Consider the following 25,006-nt stretch of genomic DNA (forward strand, 5'->3'; position numbering starts at 1 on the left):
CCTCTGCACATTCTTCTTAACTTTATTGGGACGAAGGCTGTAGTCTTGTACATATATACTGGTGAGTAAGACCATGGAACTGTGAAATGGATTTCCAAGTAAACAATCAGCAGTCTCTCTTTCATATTCCACTGTGAATGTCCAGAGACATTAAAAATGAAGTACAAGTGCTACAGGTCAGTTCACTGGTAGGACCAGATATTCCACTTTCATTGGTATCAGGATGCAACTTTGTATAGTTTGAAATTCTTGATCCAATGATGATTAATAGAAATTGAATTATTGTTTTGTCTTTTATAGTTTTTCTTCATATTTAGGATGAAGTTTCAAACTTTTTGAAGGAGCTAGGGTTTCAAAGCAACTGACACACTCATTCTGTCTGGATTTCTATCTTGATTTCTTTTTGCATCTTGCCATTTCCATTCTTCATGTGTGGGAGAACAATGAAGTGGGCTTCTGTTCAGCTGCACTCCCAAGGCAGTTACTAGCAGCATAAGATATGTGGTTTCAAAGTTTACTATGTTGTTATTTCTCAAATGCCTGTATTTCTTTCCCCAGATTTGACTTCTGCAAGGCATTTTACCAGTCATGCCCAGAATTATACCACCCTCCTGCTGGAAGACGAGAAAGGAATTCTTTACATAGGAGCCAGGGGGGCTATATTTTCCTTAAATTCCAGCAACATTGCTGATGGCTCCCATCATACAGTAAGTGCAACTTTATCTTACTAGTGTCACCACAAACCTCTTTCCTTTGCCAGTTTCAATTTTCAGACATTGTTAGAGCTGTAGATAGATCTACTTTCAAGGAAGAATACATAAAATGTCTCTCAACCGCAGGATGAAATGAACTAATTTATTATGGCAAATAGCCTGCAGAAACCTCAAGATGAACTTTCCTCCTCAGTTATTCTCAGACAGAATATTGAATCCACATCTGGGTGTTTCTACATGTGTGCACACATAATATTTATAGACACATCTCATTTCAAGTAAATAATATATATTCCATGGGCACACAAAAGTGATTATTTCTCACATATTTATTAATTATTTCTTACATATTATTAATAACTAAGTATTATTTATCAATACTTTTTATATTTTAATTGCATTTTATTCTTTTTAAGTGTAAATCTGAAGTGTTTTAATTCTATGATTAGTTTAATTCCATTTTAATGTTCACATTTTATATGTTTTGGCTGTTTGTTCTTGTTAAATTGTAAGTGGCCTTGAGTCCCAATTTTGGAAGAAAGGCAGGATACTACTACTAATAATAATGATGATAATAGTTACATGGACTATTTTTGTTCAAAAACATTTTCACTGGTTAACTAATGGTTGTGAAAGCTGCTTAGAGCAAGAAGCTTAGCTTCAAGATTTGGCCAAGTATTGGACTGTGCCTATCCAGCTTCTGCTCTCAAAGTAGAAGAACAGATGTCCCCTATACACCCACACCCAACACCAATTGAACAACTTGGAGAGAGCCATATAAGTGTAGGAAATGCTCTTTTACAGTCATTGGATTAGGTTGTTTCATTTCTGTATTTGTTTTTACAAAGTTGTCAGGCTCAATGCTTTTCTTATGTATATACTGCACTATATTTCTAACTGTTCTTAATATGTTTTTAAAGTTGTTGTAGTTAATATTGTTCTTACAATAAGTTTTGATCCACTATTATCACAATTTTATAGAAATGTAGCATACAAAAATACAGTATCTGTAATGACACATATATGTATACAGTACATCTGACATACTTTTGCCTTTGTTGCATTAGAGTAGCCTTCTCCAATTATGGATCCTCCAGATTATTTTTTATCATAAATGTTTGGTTCCAAATGTTCAGATCCCATCATTCCCAACCATAGCCTTAGTAGGATCAGTTGGTCCAGTCATTAAGGATTAGGGGACTTTCATGGTAATCCCTAAATTAGTGAATATGTAGGAATCATGAATACAAACCAGTCACAAATGAGTAACTCTAGCTTCTTCATTCATAACAATGAATTCCGGCCACTGTCCTTGAAAGAGAATCTATTTTACTTTTGTAAAATTTGGAAATGTCAGTCATCAAGTTTGGATTTGGGCACAGAACTTGCTCATTTACCAGGGTAGGGGAAGTAGCCAGCCCTATAATACACAACTACCTTGGAAATAGTGAAGGTGTCTGGTGGTCCCACACAAGTTTAGCTTCTATTCACTCTCATTTGGGGCCCTTGTCGCTGAGTATGATTTTCCCCCATGTTCTGTTTCATGATAAATGAAGAGAGTTTTTAGCAAGGCAAAACAAACATACAAAACCCCATCTGTCTGCTATCCTTCGGTGCCATACTAGCTGCCACCTTCTCTTCTTGCTCTGCATTCTCCTGCTTCCTTATGGATTTGTGTTTGCAATTTCGGGGTTCTCATTTCAGTCAAAAACCTTTAAGGACTAATGGACTGTGAAACTCTTCAGTGCTGCTATCTCTCCTTTGCACGTGGATGACTCCACTTATTCTGGAAAAAGCAAAACATGAACTTTCTTGAAGAGCTGTCATGAACTTCATGCGGTTTGCCTTTTAATAACATGTTTAGCCATTATTTCCTGTTTTGGGGTACTCCAGTTGAATAATGATGCTGCTTTTTTCTTCTTCTTTGCAGATAGATTGGAAAGTCTCTCCTGAGAAACGGGCAGAATGTTTGAAAAAAGGCAAAAACAACAAGGTATGTATGTGTGTTTTGTATCTGCACTAGTGACCTGTTCGTATCTATAGTGAACAAACAGGGCATTGTACAATAAAATCCAAAATCTGCAAAACAGTTATATATTTATTTTACCAACCAAAATGCACAAAAACATGCAAATTTTGATTGGCTGAATAAAGATATCACTGTTTTGTGGATTTTGGATGTTGTTGTATTTTGCTATATAGCCAACACAGTTACCCCTGAATATGAAACAGGGCATTGTTAGAAGTTCTATGCAAATCATAATATCTTTTTCTTTTTGTAGACAGAATGTTACAACCATGTCAGACTTTTGCAACGACTAAATGCAACCCATCTGTATGCCTGTGGCACATATGCGTTTCACCCACTCTGCACTTACATTGTGAGTAAAAAGCAAGAAATTTTGTTGGGGAAGAATGTATCTATATTTGCGTAAATATTGAATGAAAAAAAAGGAGTAAGCAAATCTTGGCCATTGTTTCCAGAAGCTCAACTTGATGATACAGCTGGCTGTACCTACAGTTTGTCCATAGGCTGTTCTCTGAAGGTATAAAAAGATCCCAAGTCTGGCTCCTGCAATGATTGTTCCTGCCAAGGAATAGAAAGGTCTTAAGGATGAGAACTCATTCATACTGCTTGCTAATAGTAGGGAGGTCTGTGGGGAAGCTTATCCCTCCCAATGTTTTGTTCTCCAAAGCTGGCTCTGGGTTTTCTTTTTCTTTTTTTAATTTTTATTATTAAAACACTAATTTATAATTCAAAATACAAAATAATATAATTACATTTCTTTTCTTTAAATGTCTTTCTACCAAATCTATCACTGTTTTTCCAACTTTGATACTTCTTAAAGGCTTCGTCTTCTCTTCTCTTATCATAACTTTAATATATTACTTACTCTTATATTTAACATCAGAAAAGCCTTAGATTCAAACCCTTATACCTATATATTTGTGTTTAACTCTATATCTACCTTTAACATCTTACCATTTACCTTTATTCCTTAATTAAATATCATCAACTCCTAACTCATAACCCAAATTTTCTTATCTTTCAAATATTCCCACCATAATTTGTTTCTTTTTTTAATTTGTATATAACTTTCCCATAAGCTTCATTCTTTATGAAATTCCTTTAAATCTATTTTTTTCTTCAATAACGTTGTTAACTTGTCCATTTTATATAGATCCATTACCTTCAATCTCCATTCTTCCACATTTGGTATTTCTTCCTTATAATAATAATAATATGTTTTATTTATAAACCGCTATTCCAAATAGATCATAGCGGTGTACAAGAAAATTATATAACAGTATAAGAAAAATCTACAATTAAGATACACTGTATCTTCAGGCCAGCCCCTGATGACGTTGGGCCGGCCTGTTCTCTCCCTCAACGGCCGAAAGATGACAGTTATGGAGGGAGGGCACTCTGTCTTCAGGCCAGCCCCTGATGACGCTGGGCCGGCCTGCTCTCTCCCCCAACGGCCGAAAGATGACAGTTATGGAGGGAGGGCACTCTGTCTTCAGGCCAGCCCCTGATGACGCTGGGTCGGCCTGCTCTCTCCCTCAACGGCCGAAAGATGACAGTTATGGGCACTCTGTCTTCCAGCCAGCCCCTGAGACGTGGGCCGGCCTGTTCGCTCCCGGGTGGGCAAGGGGGCGGCCGGGAGGAAGGATGACAGTTGATGGAGGGAGGGCACTCTGTCTTCAGCAGCCCCTGGGAACGCTGGGCCGGCCTGCCTCTCCTCCCCACGGCGAAGAAGACAGTTATGGAGGGGGGCACTCTGTCTTCAGGCCAGCCCCTGAACGCTGGGCGGCCTGCTCTCTCCCCTCAACGGCCGAAAGATGACAGTTATGGAGGGAGGGCCATCTGTCTTCAGGCCAGCCCCTGATGACGCTGGGCCGGCCTGCTCTCTCTCCCTCAACGGCCGAAAGATGACAGTTATGGAGGGAGGGCAACTCTGTCTTCAGGCCAGCCCGAGGACGCTGGGCCGGCCTGCCTCTCCCCTCAACGGCCGAAAGATGACAGTTATGGAGGGAGGGCACTCTGTCTTCAGGCCAGCCCCTGAGGGACGCGGGGCGGCCTGCTCTCTCCCCTCAACGGCCGAAAGATGACAGTTATGGAGGGAGGGCACTCTGTCTTCAGGCCAGCCCCTGGGACGCTGGGCCGGCCTGCTCTCTCCCTCACTACGGCCGAAAGATGACAGTTATGGAGGGAGGGCACTCTGTCTTCAGGCCAGCCCCTGAGACGCTGGGCCGGCCTGCCTCTCCCCCCCAACGGCCGAAAGATGACAGTTATGGAGGGAGGGCACTCTGTCTTCAGGCCAGCCCCTGAGGACGCTGGGCGCGGCCTGCTCTCCTCCTCCCCCATCAGCGGCCGAAAGATGACAGTTATGGAGGGAGGGCACTCTGTCTTACAGGCCAGCCCCTGAGGACGCTGGGCCGGCCTGCTCTCTCCCCCAGCGGCCGAAGAATGACAGTTATGGAGGGAGGGCACTCTGTCTTCAGGCCAGCCCTGAGGACGCTGGGCCGGCCTGCTCTCTCTCCCCGCGGCCGAAAGATGACAGTGATGGAGGGAGGGCACTCTGTCTTCAGGCCAGCCCCTGAGGGACGCTGGGCCGGCCTGCTCTCCCCCCAGCGGCCGAAAGATGACAGTTATGGAGGGAGGGCACTCTGTCTTCAGGCCGCCCCTGAGGACGCTGGGACCGGCCTGCTCCTCCCCCAGCGGCCGAAAGATGACAGTTATGGAGGAGGGCACTCTGTCTTCAGGCCAGCCCCTGAGGACGCTGGGCCGGCCTGCTCCTCCCCCCAGCGGCCGAAAGATGACAGTTATGGAGGGAGGGCACTCTGTCTTCAGGCCAGCCCCTGAGGACGCTGGGCCGGCCTGCTCTCTCCCCAGCGGCCGAAAGATGACAGTTATGGAGAGGGCACTCTGTCTTCAGGCCAGCCCCTGAGGACGCTGGGCCGGCCTGCTCTCTCCCCCAGCGGCCGAAAGATGACAGTTATGGAGGGAGGGCACTCTGTCTTCAGGCCAGCCCCTGAGGACGCTGGGCCGGCCTGCTCTCCTCCCTCAGCGCCGAAGATGACAGTTATGGAGGGAGGGCACTCCTGTCTTCAGGCCAGCCCCCTGAGGACGCTGGGCCGGCCTGCCCTCTCCCTCAGACGGCCGAAAGATGACAGTTATGGAGGGAGGGCACTCTGTCTTCAGGCCAGCCCCTGAGGACGCTGGGCCGCCTGCTCTCTCCCTCAGCGGCCGAAAGATGACATTATGGAGGGAGGGCACTCTGTCTTCAGGCCAGCCCCTGAGGACCGCGGGCCGGCCTGCTCTCCTCTCCCCCAGCGGCCGAAAGATGACAGTTATGGAGGGAGGGCACTGGTCTTCAGGCCAGCCCCTGAGGACGCTGGGCCGCTGCTCTCTCCCCCTCAACGGCCGAAAGATGACAGTTATGGAGGGAGGGCACTCTGTCTTCAGGCCAGCCCCTGAGGACGCTGGGGCGGCCTGCTCTCCCCCTCAACGGCCGAAAGATGACAGTTATGGAGGGAGGGCACTCTGTCTTCAGGCCAGCCCCTGAGGACGCTGGGCCGGCCTGCTCTCTCCCCCAACGGCCGAAAGATGACAGTTATGGAGGGAGGGCACTCTGTCTTCAGGCCACCCCTGAGGACGCTGGGCCGGCCTGCTCCTCTCCTCAACGGCCGAAAGATGACAGTTATGGAGGGAGGGCACTCTTCTTCAGGCCAGCCCTGAGACGCTGGGGCCGGCCGGCCTCTCTCCCTCAGCGGCCGAAAGATGACAGTTATGGAGGGAGGGCACTCTGCTTCAGGCCAGCCCCTGAGACGCTGGGCCGGCCTGCTCTCCTCCCTCACGGCCGAAAGATGACAGTTATGGAGGGAGGGCACTCTGTCTTCAGGCCAGCCCCTGAGACGCTGGGCCGGCCTGCTCTCTCCCCACCGGCCGAAAGATGACAGTTATGGAGGGAGGGCACTCTGTCTTCAGGCCAGCCCCTGATGACGCTGGGCCGGCCGGCTCTCCCCCCTCAACGGCCGAAAGATGAACAGTTATGGAGGGAGGGCACTCTGTCTTCAGGCCAGCCCGAGACGCTGGCCGGCTGCTCTCTCCCTCAACGGCCGAAAGATGACAGTTATGGAGGGAGGGCACTCTGTCTTCAGGCCAGCCCCTGAGGACGCTGGGCCGGCCTGCTCTCCCCTCACTCCCCACGGCCGAAAGATGACAGTATGGAGGGAGGGCACTCTGTCTTCAGGCCAGCCCCTGAGGACGCTGGGCCGGCCTGCTCCTCCCCCACGGCCGAAAGATGACAGTTATGGAGGGAGGGCACTCTGTCTTCAGGCCAGCCCCTGAGGACGCTGGGCCGGCCGCTCTCTCCCCCCCAGCGGCCGAAAGATGACAGTTATGGAGGGAGGGCACTCTGTCTTCAGGCCAGCCCTGAGGACGCTGGGCCGGCCTGCTCTCCCCCCCAGCGGCCGAAAGATGACAGTTATGGAGGGAGGGCACTCTGTCTTCAGGCCAGCCCCTGAGGACGCTGGGCGGCCGCCTGCTCTCTCCCCCAGCGGCCGAAAGATGACAGTTATGGAGGGAGGGCACTCTGTCTTCAGGCCAGCCCCTGAGGACGCTGGCCGGCCTGCTCCTCCCTCAGCGGCCGAAAGATGACAGTTATGGAGGGAGGGCACTCTGTCTTCAGGCCAGCCCCTGAGGACGCTGGGCCGGCCTGCCCTCCCTCACAGCGGCCGAAAGATGACAGTTATGAGGGAGGGCACTCTCCGTCTTCAGGCCAGCCCCGGAGGACGCTGGGCCGGCCTGCTCTCTCCTCACGGCCGAAAGATGACAGTTAGGGAGGGAGGGCACTCTGTCTTCAGGCCAGCCCCTGAGGACGCTGGGCCGGCCTGCTCTCTCCCCCAGCGGCCGAAAGATGACAGTTATGGAGGGAGGGCACTCTGTCTTCAGGCCAGCCCCTGAGGACGCTGGGCCGGCCTGCTCTCTCTCCCCCAACGGCCGAAGATGACAGTTATGGAGGGAGGGCACTCTGTCTCAGGCCAGCCCCTGAGGACGCTGGGCCGGCCTGCTCTCTTCCCTCAACGGCCGAAAGATGACAGTTATGGAGGGAGGGCACTCTGTCTTCAGGCCAGCCCCTGAGGACGCTGGGCCGGCCTGCTCTCCCCCTCAACGGCCGAAAGATGACAGTTATGGAGGGAGGGCACTCTGTCTTCAGGCCAGCCCTGAGGACGCTGGGCCGGCCTGCTCTCTCCCTCAGCGGCCGAAAGATGACAGTTATGGAGGGAGGGCACTCTGTCTTCAGGCCAGCCCCTGAGACGCGGGCCGGCCTGCTCCTCTCCCTCAAGCGCCGAAAGATGACAGTTATGGGGGAGGGGCACTCTGTCTTCAGGCCAGCCCCTGAGACGCTGGGCCGGCCTTCTCTCTCCCTCACGGCCGAAAGATGACAGTAGGGAGGGAGGGCACTCTGGCTTCAGGCCACCCCTGAGGACGCTGGGCCGGCCTGCTCTCCGCCTCAACGGCCGAAAGATGACAGTTATGGAGGGAGGGCACTCTGTCCTTCAGGCCAGCCCCTGAGGACGCTGGGCCGGGCCTCTCGTGCTCCCTCTAACGGGCGAAAGATGACAGTATGGAGGGAGGGCACTCTGTCTTCAGCCAGCCCCTGAGACGTGGGCCGGCCTGCTCTCTCCCTCAAGCGGCCGAAATATGAAAGTTTATGGAGGGAGGGCACTCTGTCTTCGGGCCAGCCCCGAGGACGCTGGGCCGGCCTGCTCTCCCTCCCCCTCAAGCGGCCGAAAGATGACAGTTATGAGGGAGGGCACTCTGTCTTCAGGCCAGCCCTGAGGACGCTGGGCCGGCCTGCTCTCCTCCCTCAGCGGCCGAAAGATGACAGTTTAATGGAGGGAGGGCACGCTGTCTATCAGGCCAGCCCCTGATGGACCGGCTGGGCCGGCCTGCTCTCCTCCTCCCCCAAACGGCCGAAAGATGACAGTATGGAGGGAGGGCACTCTGTCTTCAGGCCACCCGAGGACGCGGGGCCGCCTGCTCCGCCTCTCCCTCAACAGGCCGAAAGATGACAGTTATGGAGGGGGGCACCTGTCTTCAGGCCAGCCCCTGAGGACGCGGGGGCCGGCCTGCTCTCTCCCTCAACGGCCGAAAGATGACAGTTATGGAGGAGGGCACTCTGTCTTCAGGCCAGCCCCTGAGGACGCTGGGCCGGCCTGCTTCTCTCCCCAACGGCAGAAAGATGACAGTTATGGAGGGGAGGGCACTCTGGCTGCAGGCCCAGCCCCTGAAGGACGGATGGGGCCGGCCTGCTCTCTCCCTCAAAAGCACAACTGCCCGAAAAGATGACAGTTATGGAGGGAGGGCACTCTGTCTTCAGGCCAGCCCCTGATGCCAGTACTTTGTGAATACCATTCTCCTGCTACGATTAGATGAAATAACAGTTTCCCTTCTTGTTCATCTAATTTATTACCTTCAATTATATTAGGAGGTACATTTTAGGATCTGCACGTTCCTTAAACTTAAATATTTTTTCCATTTCCAAGTGTATTTTTTTCCCAATACTTTGTTACCTTCCCACATCTCCACCAGCAATGCAAGTACGTCCCAATCTCTTTATGACATTTCCAGCATAAATTTTTCTTCTTTTTATCAATTTTGGATAATTTATAAGGAGTTAGGTACCACCTATACTGTGATTTGTACACGTTTTCTCTTAAATTCATACTTAAAGTTTGTTTAATTCTCCTTTTCCAAATTTTTTCCCACTGTTCCAATTGAATAGGTTGATTTAGATCTTTTGCCCATTTTATCATAAATTCTTTTACTATTTCCTCCTCTAATTCAACTTTAGTTATTAATTTATAAAATTTAGATATTTGTTTTTTCTGATCTTTAATTATATTTTCTAATTCTGCCTCTACTAATCCAACTCCCATGTTCTTTTGATCCATTAAAAATCTCTCCTTCTATTGCTTATGGGCAAACCAATTGTAGGACAATCCTTCCTCCCTCAGCTCTTCTTGTGTTTTCATTATTCTTTTTCCTTGCTTTGCTTTTGTAATCTCTGCATATGCTACCCAACAATTTTCTTTAATTTCTTCTCTCAAGAACATCGCTTCATTCATAGAGGCCCATAATGGGATTTTAGTACACCATCTCATTTTATATTTTTCCCAAACCCTTAATAATGCTTTCCTAATAATATGATTTTTGTCCATTTTTTCTCATATTAGTTCTTCCATTACAGGAAAATTGTGCTTTTTAAAATTGAAACTGCAGTGACTTATAGCTAGAAAACTCTTAAGTCAGCATCTCAGCTAGTACATCAGTTAAGGTAGTTATTCTGTGTGAGGCTACGTCTAATATGTAATACAGTACTTTATTTTTTTTTAAAAATGAATGGAAAGGTAGTGACCTGGAAACTTCAGTCTCCATTCCATAATCTAGATAATCTGTCCAGCTAGCACCTAAGAACCGTGTATATCACATGCAGCCTGCAGGGCTGTTTTTGTGCCCTCCCCCCTGAGCATTAGAAGCTTTTTGAACAATTCTTTTTGCCCCCAAATGCCATGTATGGGATGTGGGAACATTTTAACCATGCTTTTTATCTTCCTGGGCCATTCTTTTATAACAGGCAGTGACTGTTCCCTGAACTGTTGCATTAAAGCTCTCTAGCAGAGAATTTTAAAAGTTCTTATCAAATGAAAAGTACCAGGATTCAATAGATTGGTCTCATGATGATTAAAGTGGTCTCACACTGCAGTACCTATGTCTAGTGTACATACACTATAGGCTTAACCCTGCTTAGCTTCCAAAGTCAGACATGATTGGGTGTGATCAGGCTGGCTCCATGGTGGGTTGTGTTTTTAAAAAAAAACCTTAGAGAAATGTAAGCAGTAAAAAAAAAGCATAGGAGGAAACAAACCCTTTATGACATTTCCTAACCTACCAGTGCACTTCACCTTGCTGGCTCCACGCATGGGGGAACTTTGTCCATGTCTGCAAGAATAGGAACACCTTATTCTCAGAAGTGGGACTTTGAACTTACACTTCCGTTCTGTTGTCAGTTCAGTAAGTTGCTTTTTTGAACTTTTTCCTTCCACCCAGTTGTATTTCCTGTATTATGATGAGAATAGCAGAGTAAAGGAGCCAAGGGTTATAGTGTTCTAAAACTGGTTCTTGGAACAGTTCTAATGTCAATTTCACGATCCATGGCTCATTAGAAGAAAAGAGCATCTAACTTTGGATTTGCTGCGGTATATTCACTCAGAATGTAGTTTTTATTAAGTTATTGGTCTGCACACCACACTAACAGCACAATCTTGTGCATGGCTACTCATACGTAAGCCTCGTTCAGTTCAGTGGGTCTTACTCCCAGATGACTATGTGTAGAATTCAGCCTTAGCATTATAAGAATGCATCAGACAGCCATAGCATGATAAAACACCGGTAAAATAAGATATCAAATTACTCCTTTCTTAGTATCAAGGAAACAGAAACCAAAGATATCCAGTGTGCTGGAATGTATAAAAGTTTATCTTCAGAGGTGATCGAAATAGAAATGATTTATGGGATCCCTGGACAATATGAAAGTCTCAGGCAGGTCTCCTTAGAGAAGGGGTGGGCAAAGTGCTTTTCTCTAAAATTTACTGGACTTCAGCTTCCATCTGTCCTAACAACAGTAGCCAGTGGTAAGGAATGCTGAAACCTGTAGTCCCACAGTATCTGCAATGCGTTCACGTTGCCCAGCCCATCTTAGATATGGTATGCCAGAGAATACACAACAGGACAAACCCAGTTCTCCCAGCTGTTTGCTGCTTTTTCAAGGAGTATCTTCAATGGACACTTTCTAGATGACACAGGGCTTGTCTATATAATAATACTCTGGACTGCCCCTGGAGTATTCTGGCCCCCTTATCTGCTTAAGATGACAAGGGATTGTGGCCCTCATGAGCTGGCCAGCCCTGCTGTTGTGAGCATAAGTTATTCTGAGATCAGAACAAAGTGTCCAGCCTAATTTCAGACAAGCCCAGAGTGACTCGTGTCTGTGGAGTGACTTGCTCCAGCCACTGCCTCCCACCACTCCATTTTGCTCTGGCAAAAGGTAAGTTTTTAAAATATGGAACCAGGAGTGGAAACCCCAAATCAGGTCCGGGTGTTGTGTAAACAGCCTGCACCTGATTCAGGGTTTGGAGCCTCATAGTATAAACACACATGGCCATCCTAGAAAGAATTTGTGTTATAAGGCTAATGTAGACAAGCCCATCAAGGCTTGCAAGGAGAGGTCTTTGTTCAGCTGACATCCAAGATGTAACAAGCCATGGTAGATTGAGACTAATGAACTCTTCGAGAATAACCTTGCATCTTTTGATTTCTAGGGACCCACAGCAACAGATGTGGATTGGGAAACAAGAGGAGGGGAAGCATAGTTTATAATATTTTAAAATTTGAATCTCTAATGGATTTTACTCTGAGTTGTCTTCTCTCATTGATATTGACCAATGTGTGATATTTTAGAGTAGTGTTTCCCAAATTTTGGTCCTCCAGGTGTTTTGGATATCAGCTCCCGGTAGTCCTAGTCATTTGGAACAACAGTCAGAAATTATGGATCTGAAGTCCAAAATATCTGGAGGACCAAAGTTTGGGCAATACTGTTATAGAGGAAAATCCTTTAGATATGGCATGATCAAGTCTTTGTAAATCTCCTTCTGCCATTTTTTTTTAAAAAATTAAAATTCATTATTTAAAAGAGTCATGTAAAAAGAGCTAGTTGGCTGTCATGGAATTCCTCCAGATAAACTGGTGGAACTGGCTATTGCAGAAAATTAGTAGCATAACTATCAAATGATATTTGGCATTTCTCTGAAAAATTAGAATTAACTGTTTCAGAGTTGAAGTAGTAATATTTTCAAGAATGGAAATTACAAAAACAACTGCTTCAGGGTAAAACTTGTTATATTAAAGATGAAATCTTACCCTGTTGTAAGAATTTTGCATTTGTCTTTGAAGCACAAGCTATTGGTTATGTTGGGAATAGGACTTTGAGATCCATGCTGTAATCTAATTTGGCAGGTTTTACAGAAAACATTCTACTTCCAGATTGGTTGCTTTGGCTGGAGAGCTTCTCTTTACTGGCTTGTTTATGCAGGATGCCTAAGACTTGCCAGCCTTTCAGGTTTTTTACTGCAAAACATTGTATTCATTTTGCTTCCTGGTACATAGGAAAAGAGAGTGGGGGCACTCACAAGGCAAGGTAGATCATATAAAGTCTTTTAGTGGTTAAATCTACATTTGGCTCACAGTTATGCTGTTTAAATTAGTACACCTGGTTGGTTTGTTCCCTGGTTTGTTTTGCATTTATAGCCCTATATTGCATTTACATTTATACCTCCTGTTCAAATTAACAGTAATTGAGATGGCCCAACATGTGTTTCAATTTACTTTTTTTTAACCCAGGGTTTGCTTTTCATAGTCTCTTCGCTCTTACGTTTGTCTTGCCCCATTTCCCCGTATTATAATTTTAGCTTCTATTCACCTTCCCTTCTGTGATCTTGTACTTTTTTGGAAGAGAAATCACATTTGTGTTAGAACCGGCACATCTGAATTATCATAGTATGTCTCCTATACTATTTAAGTGACTTTTAGGTAGCTTCTTTGAGTAATTGCATTTTGAGAGGCTTGTCCCAGAAATTTATTTGCTTTAGAGATTCACCTATTTGTAAGGCAGTTGTGTAGAAGAAAACCTTTGAATAAAAGTTGATCCATGGTGTGGTGATATTAAACTATTGAAGTTGCTATACTTGCTTTCCCTGCATTTGGCTTAAGATTTAAATTCATCAATTACATCTGATTGTTTCTTCTTGGCACTGTATGTTCTTTTGCGCAAAATTCCTCCCTCCCCCCTTTTCAGCCATGTACGTATTTCACCCCAAGGCTACCTGTATTATACTTTCCTATGACAATTGACTAGATCATGCAAGGTGGCACTTCTTAGTATTCTGAGATAAGTCTCACCTCCCTGCTCAGTCTGTGAGCCAAGCCCTGAAACACACCTCTGGACGTTACTACAAGTGGCTTTTAAACCACGATTTCACAGGGAAAGAAGCAACTTTGGTGATATTCATCATATACCTTCTTTGACCTATAGCTGCTCTGTCCCCAACCAATCCCTTTTCATTCACAGGGGAAACCTGTGAATGACCTGGCAATCATGTAAGTCCCTCAAGTGCAACATGTAGCTCCCGGGGCCAGTGGCATCATTAGAGGTGTGTGGACTGCACCAGGTGGCACCAAGAATTGGGATGACACCTGGTTGGACCCTCCTCCATCCAGGGCTTCCTCTCTAGGGAAAAAGCCTGGGATGGAGCAGCCAGGAAGGGTGTGCATGTGCTTCTGCTCCTCCTCTGGTTGCAGAATTCTCTCTGGAGAAAGTACTTCTCTTCCCTGCTCTGTGCCACCTACCTGTGAGTAGATGATGCAGAGCAGCAAGGGAGAAGGCATAGGGCCCCACTCCCTGTCCCATGCTGCTTACTCATGAGCAGTTGCACAATTTGCCAGACATGCAGTGCCACTGTCCCCCCTCCCCTGTCCCCTTCCTCCTCGCTATTTTAAAGAGCCCTCATTACCTTTCTTTATTTTTACTATTTCTGTTTTTTTTAAAAAACTTTTAAAAACTTAAATCATGGCACCAGATCACTGAAATTGCTTGGAAAAAGGGAGAAATTGGGATTTGCATGTGAGAGAATTACAGGTGCCCTCGAGGAGATGCAGAGATAGGGTTGGGCGGGGCAGGGGGGAATTCTCACATGTAGATCTATATGGCACTCTTTTGATCAGTCTAACCCAGACAAATGAAATAAACAGTTTTTAAAAACACATCCAAATGGGAAGAAGGAGGAAGTCTGTTTGCTCTACAGAAGCAGTGGCCTCCCACCCAATTGCTCCCTCTCTCCCTTTTGTGCCATGGCTTGCCAGGTGGAACTTGGAAACTTTGCATTGTAATGACAGGAGCTACTCTCTTAGGATAGTGCACAAGTAAATCCTCACTGAAACCGCAGCCCAGCTCATCTCCTCTTAGGATGTACCGCTGCTTGGAACCAGCAACAGCATGAAGAGGAAGGAGAGACAGGTTGAGCGAGTAATGGTCTGTGTGTGCAGGGACGTAGCTAGGATTTTAGGAAGGGGGGGTCCAGACTAAGTGCCACCATTATAATGGGGCTTGGGTGCAGTGGCGCAGCAGCACACACCATTCATTTTTCTAATGGAAGGGGGGGTCTGGACCCCAAGAACCCCCCTCCCTTGGCTACATCCCTGGTGTGTGTGTGTGTTTACTATCAGTCATTACTGCAAACCTCTTCTTTCTCAGATCCATGATCCATTGGGCTCCGCATCTAATCTAAATCAAAATAACCTCTAAAAGGCATGCTGAGGCTTGTTTAACATCCATGCATCACTAATAGCTCCTTAAATTTCTGTCCTCAGCTGGAGAATGTTCTTTATAAAGGCCACTCTCTCTCTCTCTCTCTCTCTCTCACACACACACACACACACACACACACTACTTTCATCAAGCTTCCTGCCATCTTGCTCTTTTCTTTATTTGAAACAGATCCTAAGCGTCTGGTGTTTTCATCTTAGCACCCTCCATTCTATTAGCCTCCTGCTGCAAATAAGCTGTTTGGAAAAGGGCCCAGTGTTTCACTGATCTATGGATTCACTGAACAGTAGGAAAAGTTACCACTTGTTATCAAGCTGGAGGTTTTGCTGCCATTTGCTGTTGGAATACTTTGGCTCCATCCCTGTTTCCTTTATCCATGTTACCATTCTGCATTAAAAAGGTTAACGAAGAAGAAAAAATGCATGCATGCATGCAAATTAAAACTAACAATACAGAAACGAAATCATCAGTGAGATTTGAAATTTATAACCAGTGAGAGGGGCAAATCTGGAAAATCAATAACATAATTAGATTTAGGTTGAAACCTGAAGATAAAACCCCCTGTGTCTTCCAAAACACAGAGTTTTTTATAGACTATTAGAAGACAACTGGAAGTATGTTTTTTTAAAAAAATAATAAAGCAGAAAAGAATAACAAAATCAAAGATTTACCACAGAATACAGAGTGGACATTCTGAAAACCACAGCTAAATAGTTAAGATAATAAATCATTGTAAAGGTTATGTGTTGCCAGTGAATTATACAAATTTCTGTTATTAGATGGTACAGTAAAAGGCTACCAAGTTTTATAAAAGGAGTACGGTAATTAGTTTATTTTTTATTCCTCTAGCCTGAACTGTCAGCTTCTCTATCCTCTAAAGTCTCTTTAGCCAGTCAAATAATGTAAGGTTTCTAGTCTATCAACTGTTAGCATCTGAACAGCAAGACTGAATAGGTACACAAGACACCTCATCACAGTCTCCTCTGTTATAGTGAGGTGTGTTGCATCTTTATTTAAATTATAGTAATTCTTTTAAAATGTGTACCTCTATCTAGAAATTGACCTATGCAGATTCTGTGCAAATCTGTCCCTTCTGTTGGCAGTGTAGAAATGGCCAGCCTTCTAATGGAAGGAGGGGGACTGTGTGGCTCCTGGGAAAGAGTTCTTGACCCTGGTGCAGTTATCAAAAGGGCCATGCTATACTACTAAACTCAAATGCTTACCCCTATACAAAACTGCCTTAGACCTGTTCTCATACTGTGCTGTGATTTGGAGCGTATCCTATGTCCAGCCAAGATCTGTGATTTAATTTCTCTTTTAAGTGTGAGGATCAGCTCTACGTCCAATAGACTGGAGCACATTTGACTCCCAGATTACTAGAATGTGAGGTTTAGGGCTATTTGCTCCTTTGCTTTCTGCAGCATAGGGCTAACCAAAACTTGAGAGGTTACTTTTTGGACTACAGTGCCCAGAATCCTCTAACCAACATGTGACTTGCCTATAGTTCAAAAAAGTAACATTTTCTGGGTCTGGGGCTAAATTGTGAATGGAAGCCCTGACAGAGCTCCTTCTGAAGACTAGCAAGACTGAGCAGGTTCATATGGGAGAATACCATGGTATAAAGCTGTCCAGGATTGTAAAGATCAATAGCAGCACTTGGAACTGATGTTGCTTGAATTGCTAGACTAGACCTTGAACTGAGACAAAAAAATAATTGAGAGCCAGTGAAGTTGATAAAGGGATAAGATCTCTTGTTTCAGTCTTGGTATCTGGATTTCTTGTATCATCAGAGATTTAAACTGGTTTAGGACAGTTAAGCGAGGCCAAGATTAGTAAAAACATTTCCATTAAGTTGGAATAAAACAAATCCTTTCCCATCAGTGTTTGTGTTTCATTGTAAATATTCCTCCTCCACTGACGCCAACTTTAATGGGAGAGTGGTGGTTGAGAATCAAATGTTACAAAAGCACAAATATGGGGGAAAGTTATTTATATCCCAAGCATTGTGTATAGCAGTCTGATCCCCTACACGTAAACTGCTTTTAATTTCTCTGGAAATGTTTATGCTGAAAATATTTATTTCTCCAATTGTTATTTTATAATACTGTGTTTTTAAATGGCATATTATCCTTTTTATGCTGAAAACTACCCAGAGACCTATGTTATCTAGCAGTTTCTTTAAGTTTAGTAAGGGGAGAGAGGATCAGTTAGAATTAGAAATGGCCAATGGATCTATACCAGCAGAGCTCCTGTTCAGCTTGGCATGGCTGTGGGAGGAGTGTTGTTAAGATCTCCAGTGGATTTACCACCCTTGCAGTGGCAGACCCATGGGCTAGAATATACTGAGTGGTAACAGAAGTAAAGGGAGTTGATACTTTGGAAAAGACCTATCTTTTCCAAAGACCAATAGAGCCTTCCCATGTTCAAAGCTCTTGTCCCACAAAACAGAAACATGTTTTTTTAGGGGAATAGCATATACACTAGTCTGAGGGGGGAAATGAATTCTGCCATAAGTATCCAGTCGTTGCATTGTGTATTACAATGGTGATCATGTAGACTTCAGGATGAGTTGATGTTGGGCAGTTTTGGGGACCTGTAGATAGAACATTTAGGCTTAGAACTGTGTTTGGCCATGCCAGCCCTAGTCTATTTCCCAAAATTGTTGTGAGAATGATGAGTTTTAGTATCCAGTTAAGTGTATAAATTACAAAGTAGCAATGATAATTTCACATCTCAGTTTATTCTTCAACTCACATGCTGGTCTCAGGTAAGTTCTGCTCTCTCATATGCAACCTCCCAGCTTTGAAATGAAAATAATACCAAACTATCTTACAAGCATGCTAAACATTACTAAAATATGGCACTGAGGAAAAGTGTCAAATCAGTACACATTATTGCTGCAATATTGTTTACACTGAACAGATACTTAACAGCAGGTGTTCTCCGGAGTGAAGGCAAATCTACTTTGTTGGTCATAGAGGGCACAATTTAACCTGGGTCCAACCCTCCCTGCTCCCTTAATCTGTTGGTGCCAATGGAAATTTTGTTTCCCTCTTAGCTTAATTGCTCTGTGTGTGTGGTTTTAAAGATGGATTGTGGCAGAGCAAGAAACCTTCATGTTGCAGGTTCACCCTGCCTCTCTCTCCATGGCAACTGAGATTAGGGAGAAAGTTTCCATTGGTGCCAGTGAGAGTGATTTTTCTAAACTAGAATATGAAATAATTAGATGGGTCACACCTGATTGTTGCCTTATTTTCTCTTTATTTTGATACACAGCTAACATTTTTGGAGAATGACACCAATAATCCTCCAGCCAATATGGTCATATCTTATCATATTTTAATTTAGAATATTACAGGGGGGTGCAGTTGGAGATGGGAAGGCTAATCCTCCTCTTCCTATATGCTGTACCTTCTCCCATAATAGTTCAGCATAGAAGAAAACTGCTACTAGTGGTGACAGAAGTTCCTCTCTAAGTTTAGTTGTATGGGATGAGTGGTGGAAATTCGCAGTGCAGTTTTGAGTGCAAATTATGGCACATCCTGACTGATTGAAAAGTTTCACATTTTGTTCCTGTTCCTTCAAATAAAATGATCTGGAGAGTTGGTATACAAAGTTTCTGATTGTATCTCAAGTAGACAGTAAATATTCTGGGATAAACAAAATGTGTATGGATCTTTAAAATAAGATTGGAAAGAACAGGAACAAAATTGGGGACTTTCTGGCATTTTTAATCAGTCAGGATGTGCCCTTAATTTTTTTAAAAAAATTGGATGGAAAATTGTTTTGTTGGCTTTGCCATCCTTGAAATTTAAATAAGTCCTGGTAATGAGTTCTAAATTCGTGTGTATGAATTATAAATTAACATATGTAAATTTTATGCAGATGTGGGGTCCAGTTTTTTTAAATGGCTAGCAATCACCATGCCTATTGATCATCCCTGCTCTGTTTATGAGGAAGCTGTAGCTATGTTGGGTGCAGAGACATGGATAGAGAGTTGCATGTGGGAATAAGAGTCCCAGAATACAACAGGTATTGAAGCTCAGCATCTAGCAGAATCTGAAGATCACCCTTTCTGCATTATCCTGTTTGCTAAAAACATGTTCTTCATGTCCCTGCCTTTCTCGGTGTCATTGTTTCCATGCAGAGGCTTGTAGTCTCAAAGGTTTAGGGGGAGGGGTTCAAACAAACATGATGAACCTCTGTTCTAAGGCTGAGCTGTCTCTTCTGTTTGCATCCTGCAGGACACCAGGAAGTTCACACTGCCTTCTCACTTTGAAGAAGGGAAGGAAAAATGCCCATATGACCCTGCCCAAGGCTACACAGGGCTAATTGTAGGTATGTCTTTGTCTTTTTTTCAACTCTTTTTCCATGCTGTAGCCCTGTTTTAGACAAAATAAGAGCAGGAAGTACATCTTTTTTATGTGTATGTATGCATCCTTCTGGTGAAATCATTGCTTGAGTGCCCAGTGCATATCCATCTCCCCATTTCTTTGCAGCACTTACCCACCCACCCCTTTTGATGCTTCAAAACCATTGCAGTCTCTCTGCTTGTTACAGGACCCAGGCCTTGCCAGCCAAACAACACAGCCTTTTCTCACCAGAATAAACCAATCAGGAGCTCAGTGACAAAATAACAGCAGAATCATGGGGGGGGGGTAATGCTCTGGTTATTCCTCTAACAGTCCAATTGTGCCGGGCTGTGAGGAGAAACTGTCATGCACTGGCACACACAATCGGTAATAAAAATCGCAGGAGCATATCAGTGGCTTTTGTCCAAACATGCTCTTTCTTCTATGGATAGTTTTAGAAATGTCAGCTTAACAAAGAAAGAGACCTTTCAGCTCAGGCTGAATTAGAAGGGTATTGATCATCCAGTGTGCAAACCATTGAAAAATTTTATCTTTCCTCTTAGTCTTCTCTTGTTGTGTTTATCTCTCAGATGGCAGTTTATATACAGCCACACGTTATGAATTCCGCAGCCTGCCAGACATCCGACGCAACCGGCACCAACGTGTTCTGAAAACTGAAGAATCCCCCCTGCACTGGCTAAATGGTAGGCTTCACTTATCCCCCCCCAACAAGGGAGGGCAGTGGCAAAACCCCTAATGGCTGTCTTGTCTTTCTCTCCAAGGAGATAAAGTGAGCCTTGCACTCCCATCTCTGAAACTACACTCTTGCCATGTTCTCCTCCAAAAGGGCATGCAACCTAAGTGGCATATGGAAATATATGAATCTTATACCAGCAAATGTAGTGCCTCTTTCCTCCCCCCCCCTTTTTTTTTCCCTTTTGACTGCCGTTGTATATCTCCAGTAGCCATGGCAGGCTCAAAATTCATGCACATTTAGTGCTCCAGCCCCTTGTTCCTTTTTGCAGTTCAAACCAGCACTCACGCTGTCCCTTCCCTTGTTTTGTGCAGATGCTGATTTTGTGGCCTCCGTGCTGGTCAGGGAGAGTGTGAGAAGCCCTATAGGGGATGATGACAAGATCTACTACTTCTTCACAGAGCGAGCTGGAGAGGAGGGTGCCTCAATATTTGACAAGACACAAGTGCCCAGGGTAGCCAGGGTGGCTCGAGTATGTAAGGTAAAGAGACTGGTGTGGTGCAAAGGCCAGAGTGTGCTAATGCCATAAAGTTTATATACACAGGAGGTCTGGGGAGGGGGAGAGAAAAGGGGTGAGGAAGGTACAGTATCTTCTTTTTTTAACATGTCCCTCTGTAGTTTTTAAGTCATGCAGGAAGGAGGTCACTTGTTTAAAAGGAGCCTAAGGAATAAACTGAGCCAGTGTAGGTTAGTGGTTTGAGTGTTGGACAATGACTCTAGAGACCAGGGTTTGAATCCCATCTCAGCCAAGCAGATCCACTGCGTGACCTTGAGCAAGTCACAACCTCTCAGCCTCAGAGGATGGCAATGGCAAACCCCTTCTGAAAAATCTTGCCAAGAAAACCCCATGCTAGGTTTGCTTTAGGATCACCATAAATCGAGAATGACTTGAAAGCACACAACAAGGAATAAATTGTATGTAACACCTGGGGACTCATGATCAGATAGTTCAATGTTTTTCTTTGGTTAAAAGCAGCTATACAGAGGTAGAGGGGAATTTGTGTTGAAGCTGTGGTGCCCATGCTTAGTGGCAAGAGAAATTGGGTTATAAGAGTTTGGCATGGTTGTAGTCCTCTTGAGAGTCAGGTTTCTATGCTGCAGGTACACATGAATTCACTTGTAGATCCAGATGCCAGGTTTCTCTCATCTGTGGCCAGGAGAGTTTTTGCTTCATTGAGGTTGCTTGATACCTAGATGTGTCTGATCTTGTCATGCTGACACATGCCTTAGTTACATCTGCAGATGCAAATGTTTATAAATTTAAAATTCTACTATTTTTTCCTCATTGCTGTGAGAAAGTAATTGAAAAATAGGCAGTTTTTGAAGGCTATTCACAGTTCAAGACTTGTTCTGTGCAAAAAGAGCATATTCTTTTGCACAGAAAATATCATTTCAATAGAGAAAACAAGTTTCCTGCAAAGAAAACAGCCTATGTTAATTTTTGTGCAGAGAGTCACAGTTTCTGTACAAAAAAACCTTTGTATTTATCATGCAGAGTAAATCCCAGATTTGGAAGATTCTTCCCTGTCCAGCATTTACCTCATGAAGAAACTTAAAAAATTTTTTTGGAATAGTTCTGAGTATTCTTTCAGTTTCTAGTTAGGTCTCCCTTGGATTACTTCAGTTGCCTTTATGACTCAACTGTTTCAGAATGTTCCATCCAAACTATTGACTGGCTTGAAGCTTTGGAAGCAGTGTTCCTCCTAAACAGCCTGCTGGGACTGCAAATCTGTAAGCAAAAGATATATCTATTTCTTATGCACCAGGTTTCCCAACAGAAATCTAGTTATTCATGGTGCACCAGCAGTACCTGCAGTGAAAGTAGTGCCCTAATAAGAAGCTGCAAAATTGGATAGAATGTGATCCCATGCTGTAATGAGTAATGGCACTGAAATCTCTTTGTTGTCTCACTTTCTGAGGATCTGGCTTAGGAGGGCTTCCTTCAATGGACTTCTTTCAATTATATTGGGAGCTGAACTTTTGACAATGAAAGGACCAAGGTCATTTCACAACTAGGAAATCACAAATACAGCAAAGGGTGGGTGGTGGGATTCAAAGCACAGAGCAGCTTGAGAGCAGGTTTTACCCCGTTTGCATAGAGGTGAATCCTAACAGAAGAATCCTGGACCTTAGAGTCTCAGATTAGCCTCAAGTGAGTCTAGAGACCCAGGCCTAGCATGAGATTCAGGAACGCCCTTTCACAGGCAATTTCTTGTCTCCCTGTAAAATTTCTAGGATGATTACTTAGACGTTGACAAAAAAGAGGCAAAAAGGAACATATTTGTATAAAATACGTATACAGTGGTGCCCCGGGATACGAAATGATCGTGTTACGAAATTTCTGGGATACGAAAAAGTTAGATTGGAAAAAACTGTTCCGGGTTACGATATTTTTTTCGGGTTACGAAAATTGTTTCGGCGCGAAATTCAAATGCAAAGCGCGGCTATCGGATTTCCAGCGCTAACGGAAAGCCTTTTCGGGTTGCAAAATGTATCGGGTTACGAACGGAACGGCGGAACGAATTAATTTCGTAACCCGAGGTAGCACTGTATTCACAATATGCAATAGTACATGTTTAATAAAGATTGTTTTAATTTAACTTAACCCATCTTTATGCCTGGTGCTTTTCTATAATAAGCTGTATCCCATGTTCTTCTTATATGCTTCCAGGCTTTTTGTTGATATAATAGTAGATCATGAAAGATTATTCACAGATTATAGTTACAATAGTGATAGTCATGATTATCTTTGTTAGCCTATTACTATATTATTCTGATTATCTTTGTTAGCCTATTACTATATTATTCTGATTATCCCTGTAGTTTCTTAGGAGATACTTGATATACCTCTGGTAAAATTCATGGGTCACATTCCTTTATGGATGCATAATGTTACTCACTGATATCCATTTAGCAAAACTGGCTTCCCTGAGCATTGATTAGTTAGTATGCTGGTGGCCACACAATCTCTGAAATACATTAAGAGACAGTGTGTATAATATAATAAGTTGGAAAGAATATTGTCTTTGCATCAGGGAGATTTTACTCAGAAGTAAGCCTCACTGAAGTCAGTTAGCCTTATCACACAGAGGTTTTTGCAGCTCTGATCCGAAGCCACTGCGGGTCCAACAATGTGAATTCATATCACACGTAATTGCTTTCTATGGGGGATCGTTCTGAGGTGCATCCATAGTGAATCCGAAGTGACTCCTCAATTTGGTATCAAGCGAATTCACAAAAATTGCTTCTAAGCTCACTTCAATTTCACTCCGAATTGGTCTGGTGTGGAATGCAACTGTGCTTCCATCCTGGTACACCCAAGGTCTCACATTTCCCATGATGCTGCATTGCAGTTTTGCCCCATTTGCTTCCGGTGCTCCTTCAAGAACGGACGTTTGGATGTAGCTGACAGGGATGAAGAGAATGAAACAGGAGGCTGGGGAGAGAGATGGGAGCAATGGAAGTGGCCATCGGAGGCTGGAGGAAGCAATAAACTCCAACTCCCAGAATTCCATAGCACAGAGCCACGACAGTTAAAGTGGAGTCAAACCTGATTATTTCTCCAGTGGAGATGCAACCTAAGAGAAGGCAGCTATTACAAAGGGAAGGATAGTAGATTGGATTCAGGGAGGTGGTATTTTAGGGAGCATAGAGAATAAGGGAAACCGGATCATTTCTGCACTACTCCAAACTGGATCTCCTTCAAATCCAAAGGATTTACTTCCAAGTCAACCTGCAGCTTCTACACTGATTATTTTGCAGTGAAAGAATTTATTATTATTATTATTATTATTATTATTATTATTATTATTATTAGTTCCATAATAATAATAATAATAATAATAATAATAATAATAATAATAATAATAATAATTTTTAAAATAAAAATAATAATTTATTTTATAATAATAACAATAATAATAAGTTATTAGTTTGCTGAGGCACCAGAGCTCTCTGGCAGAGAAGGCTCAATGTCTCACAACACTACAGTTCCCAGAATTCCATAGCACTGAGCCAGGGCAGTTTGCAGGAAGCAGGTGAGGAGATGTAGGGAAATCTGACAGGGAGAATCAGGATACATTTGCAGGAAGCAGGTGCGGGGGCATGGAGGGAAATCTGACATGGAGGACTCAGGACACATTCTTAGGAAGAAAGGGGGCATGGAGGGAAATCTGACAGAGAGGACCCAGGACACATTCTAAAGTAAATTGAGTAAAAAATAAAATAAAATAGAACGGAAGAAGAAATGTGAAGCTGTCATTTACGTAAGGCTAGCATTCACGTGAAACAGGGAGGAGGATGTCCCAGGTACTCGCCTTCCATCCCTCCTGGGGCACTTTCTTAGGAAGCAAGGGGGCATGGAGAGAAATCTGACATGGAGGACCCAGGACACATTCTTAGAAAGCAAGGGAGGATGGAGGAAAATCTGACAGAGAGGACCCAGGAGCATGGAGAGAAATCTGAATCCAAAGCCCATAGAAAAGGCTGCTGGTTAGGATGAAAAAACTGACTCCAAAGCCCATAGAAAGAGTGCTGGATGTTTCAGGGAGGAAAGGAGGACTGTCAAGGAGAGCACTTTTGGATGATCCTGGGAGGGTTTGGGGGGCTGGCAAGGATGGCACATTCGGATGTTTCAGGGAGGATAAAATATAAGGGAAGAGGAAATGTGAAGCTGTCATTCATGTAAGGCTAGCATTCACGTGAAACTGGAACCAGGAAGTGGCCCCCTTCTTTACC

At 44.4% G+C, this 25,006-nt stretch overlaps 1 protein-coding gene across 1 annotated transcript in view; it reads left to right on the forward strand.

Moving 5' to 3' along the window:
- The window catches only part of SEMA4G (semaphorin 4G), a 126,348-nt gene that overhangs the window by 77,547 nt on the left and 23,795 nt on the right, over window positions 1-25,006 (forward strand). Inside the window, exons 3-9 of the mRNA XM_042458498.1 lie at window positions 559-707; window positions 2,644-2,706; window positions 2,996-3,094; window positions 19,408-19,501; window positions 20,106-20,219; window positions 20,584-20,791; window positions 22,941-23,020. Coding sequence (XP_042314432.1) covers window positions 559-707; window positions 2,644-2,706; window positions 2,996-3,094; window positions 19,408-19,501; window positions 20,106-20,219; window positions 20,584-20,791; window positions 22,941-23,020 — 807 coding nt within the window. The remainder of the gene's footprint in view (window positions 1-558; window positions 708-2,643; window positions 2,707-2,995; window positions 3,095-19,407; window positions 19,502-20,105; window positions 20,220-20,583; window positions 20,792-22,940; window positions 23,021-25,006) is intronic.

This window comes from Sceloporus undulatus, chromosome 3 (assembly GCF_019175285.1).
Source record: "Sceloporus undulatus isolate JIND9_A2432 ecotype Alabama chromosome 3, SceUnd_v1.1, whole genome shotgun sequence".
NCBI classification, from domain to species: Eukaryota; Metazoa; Chordata; class Lepidosauria; order Squamata; family Phrynosomatidae; genus Sceloporus; species Sceloporus undulatus.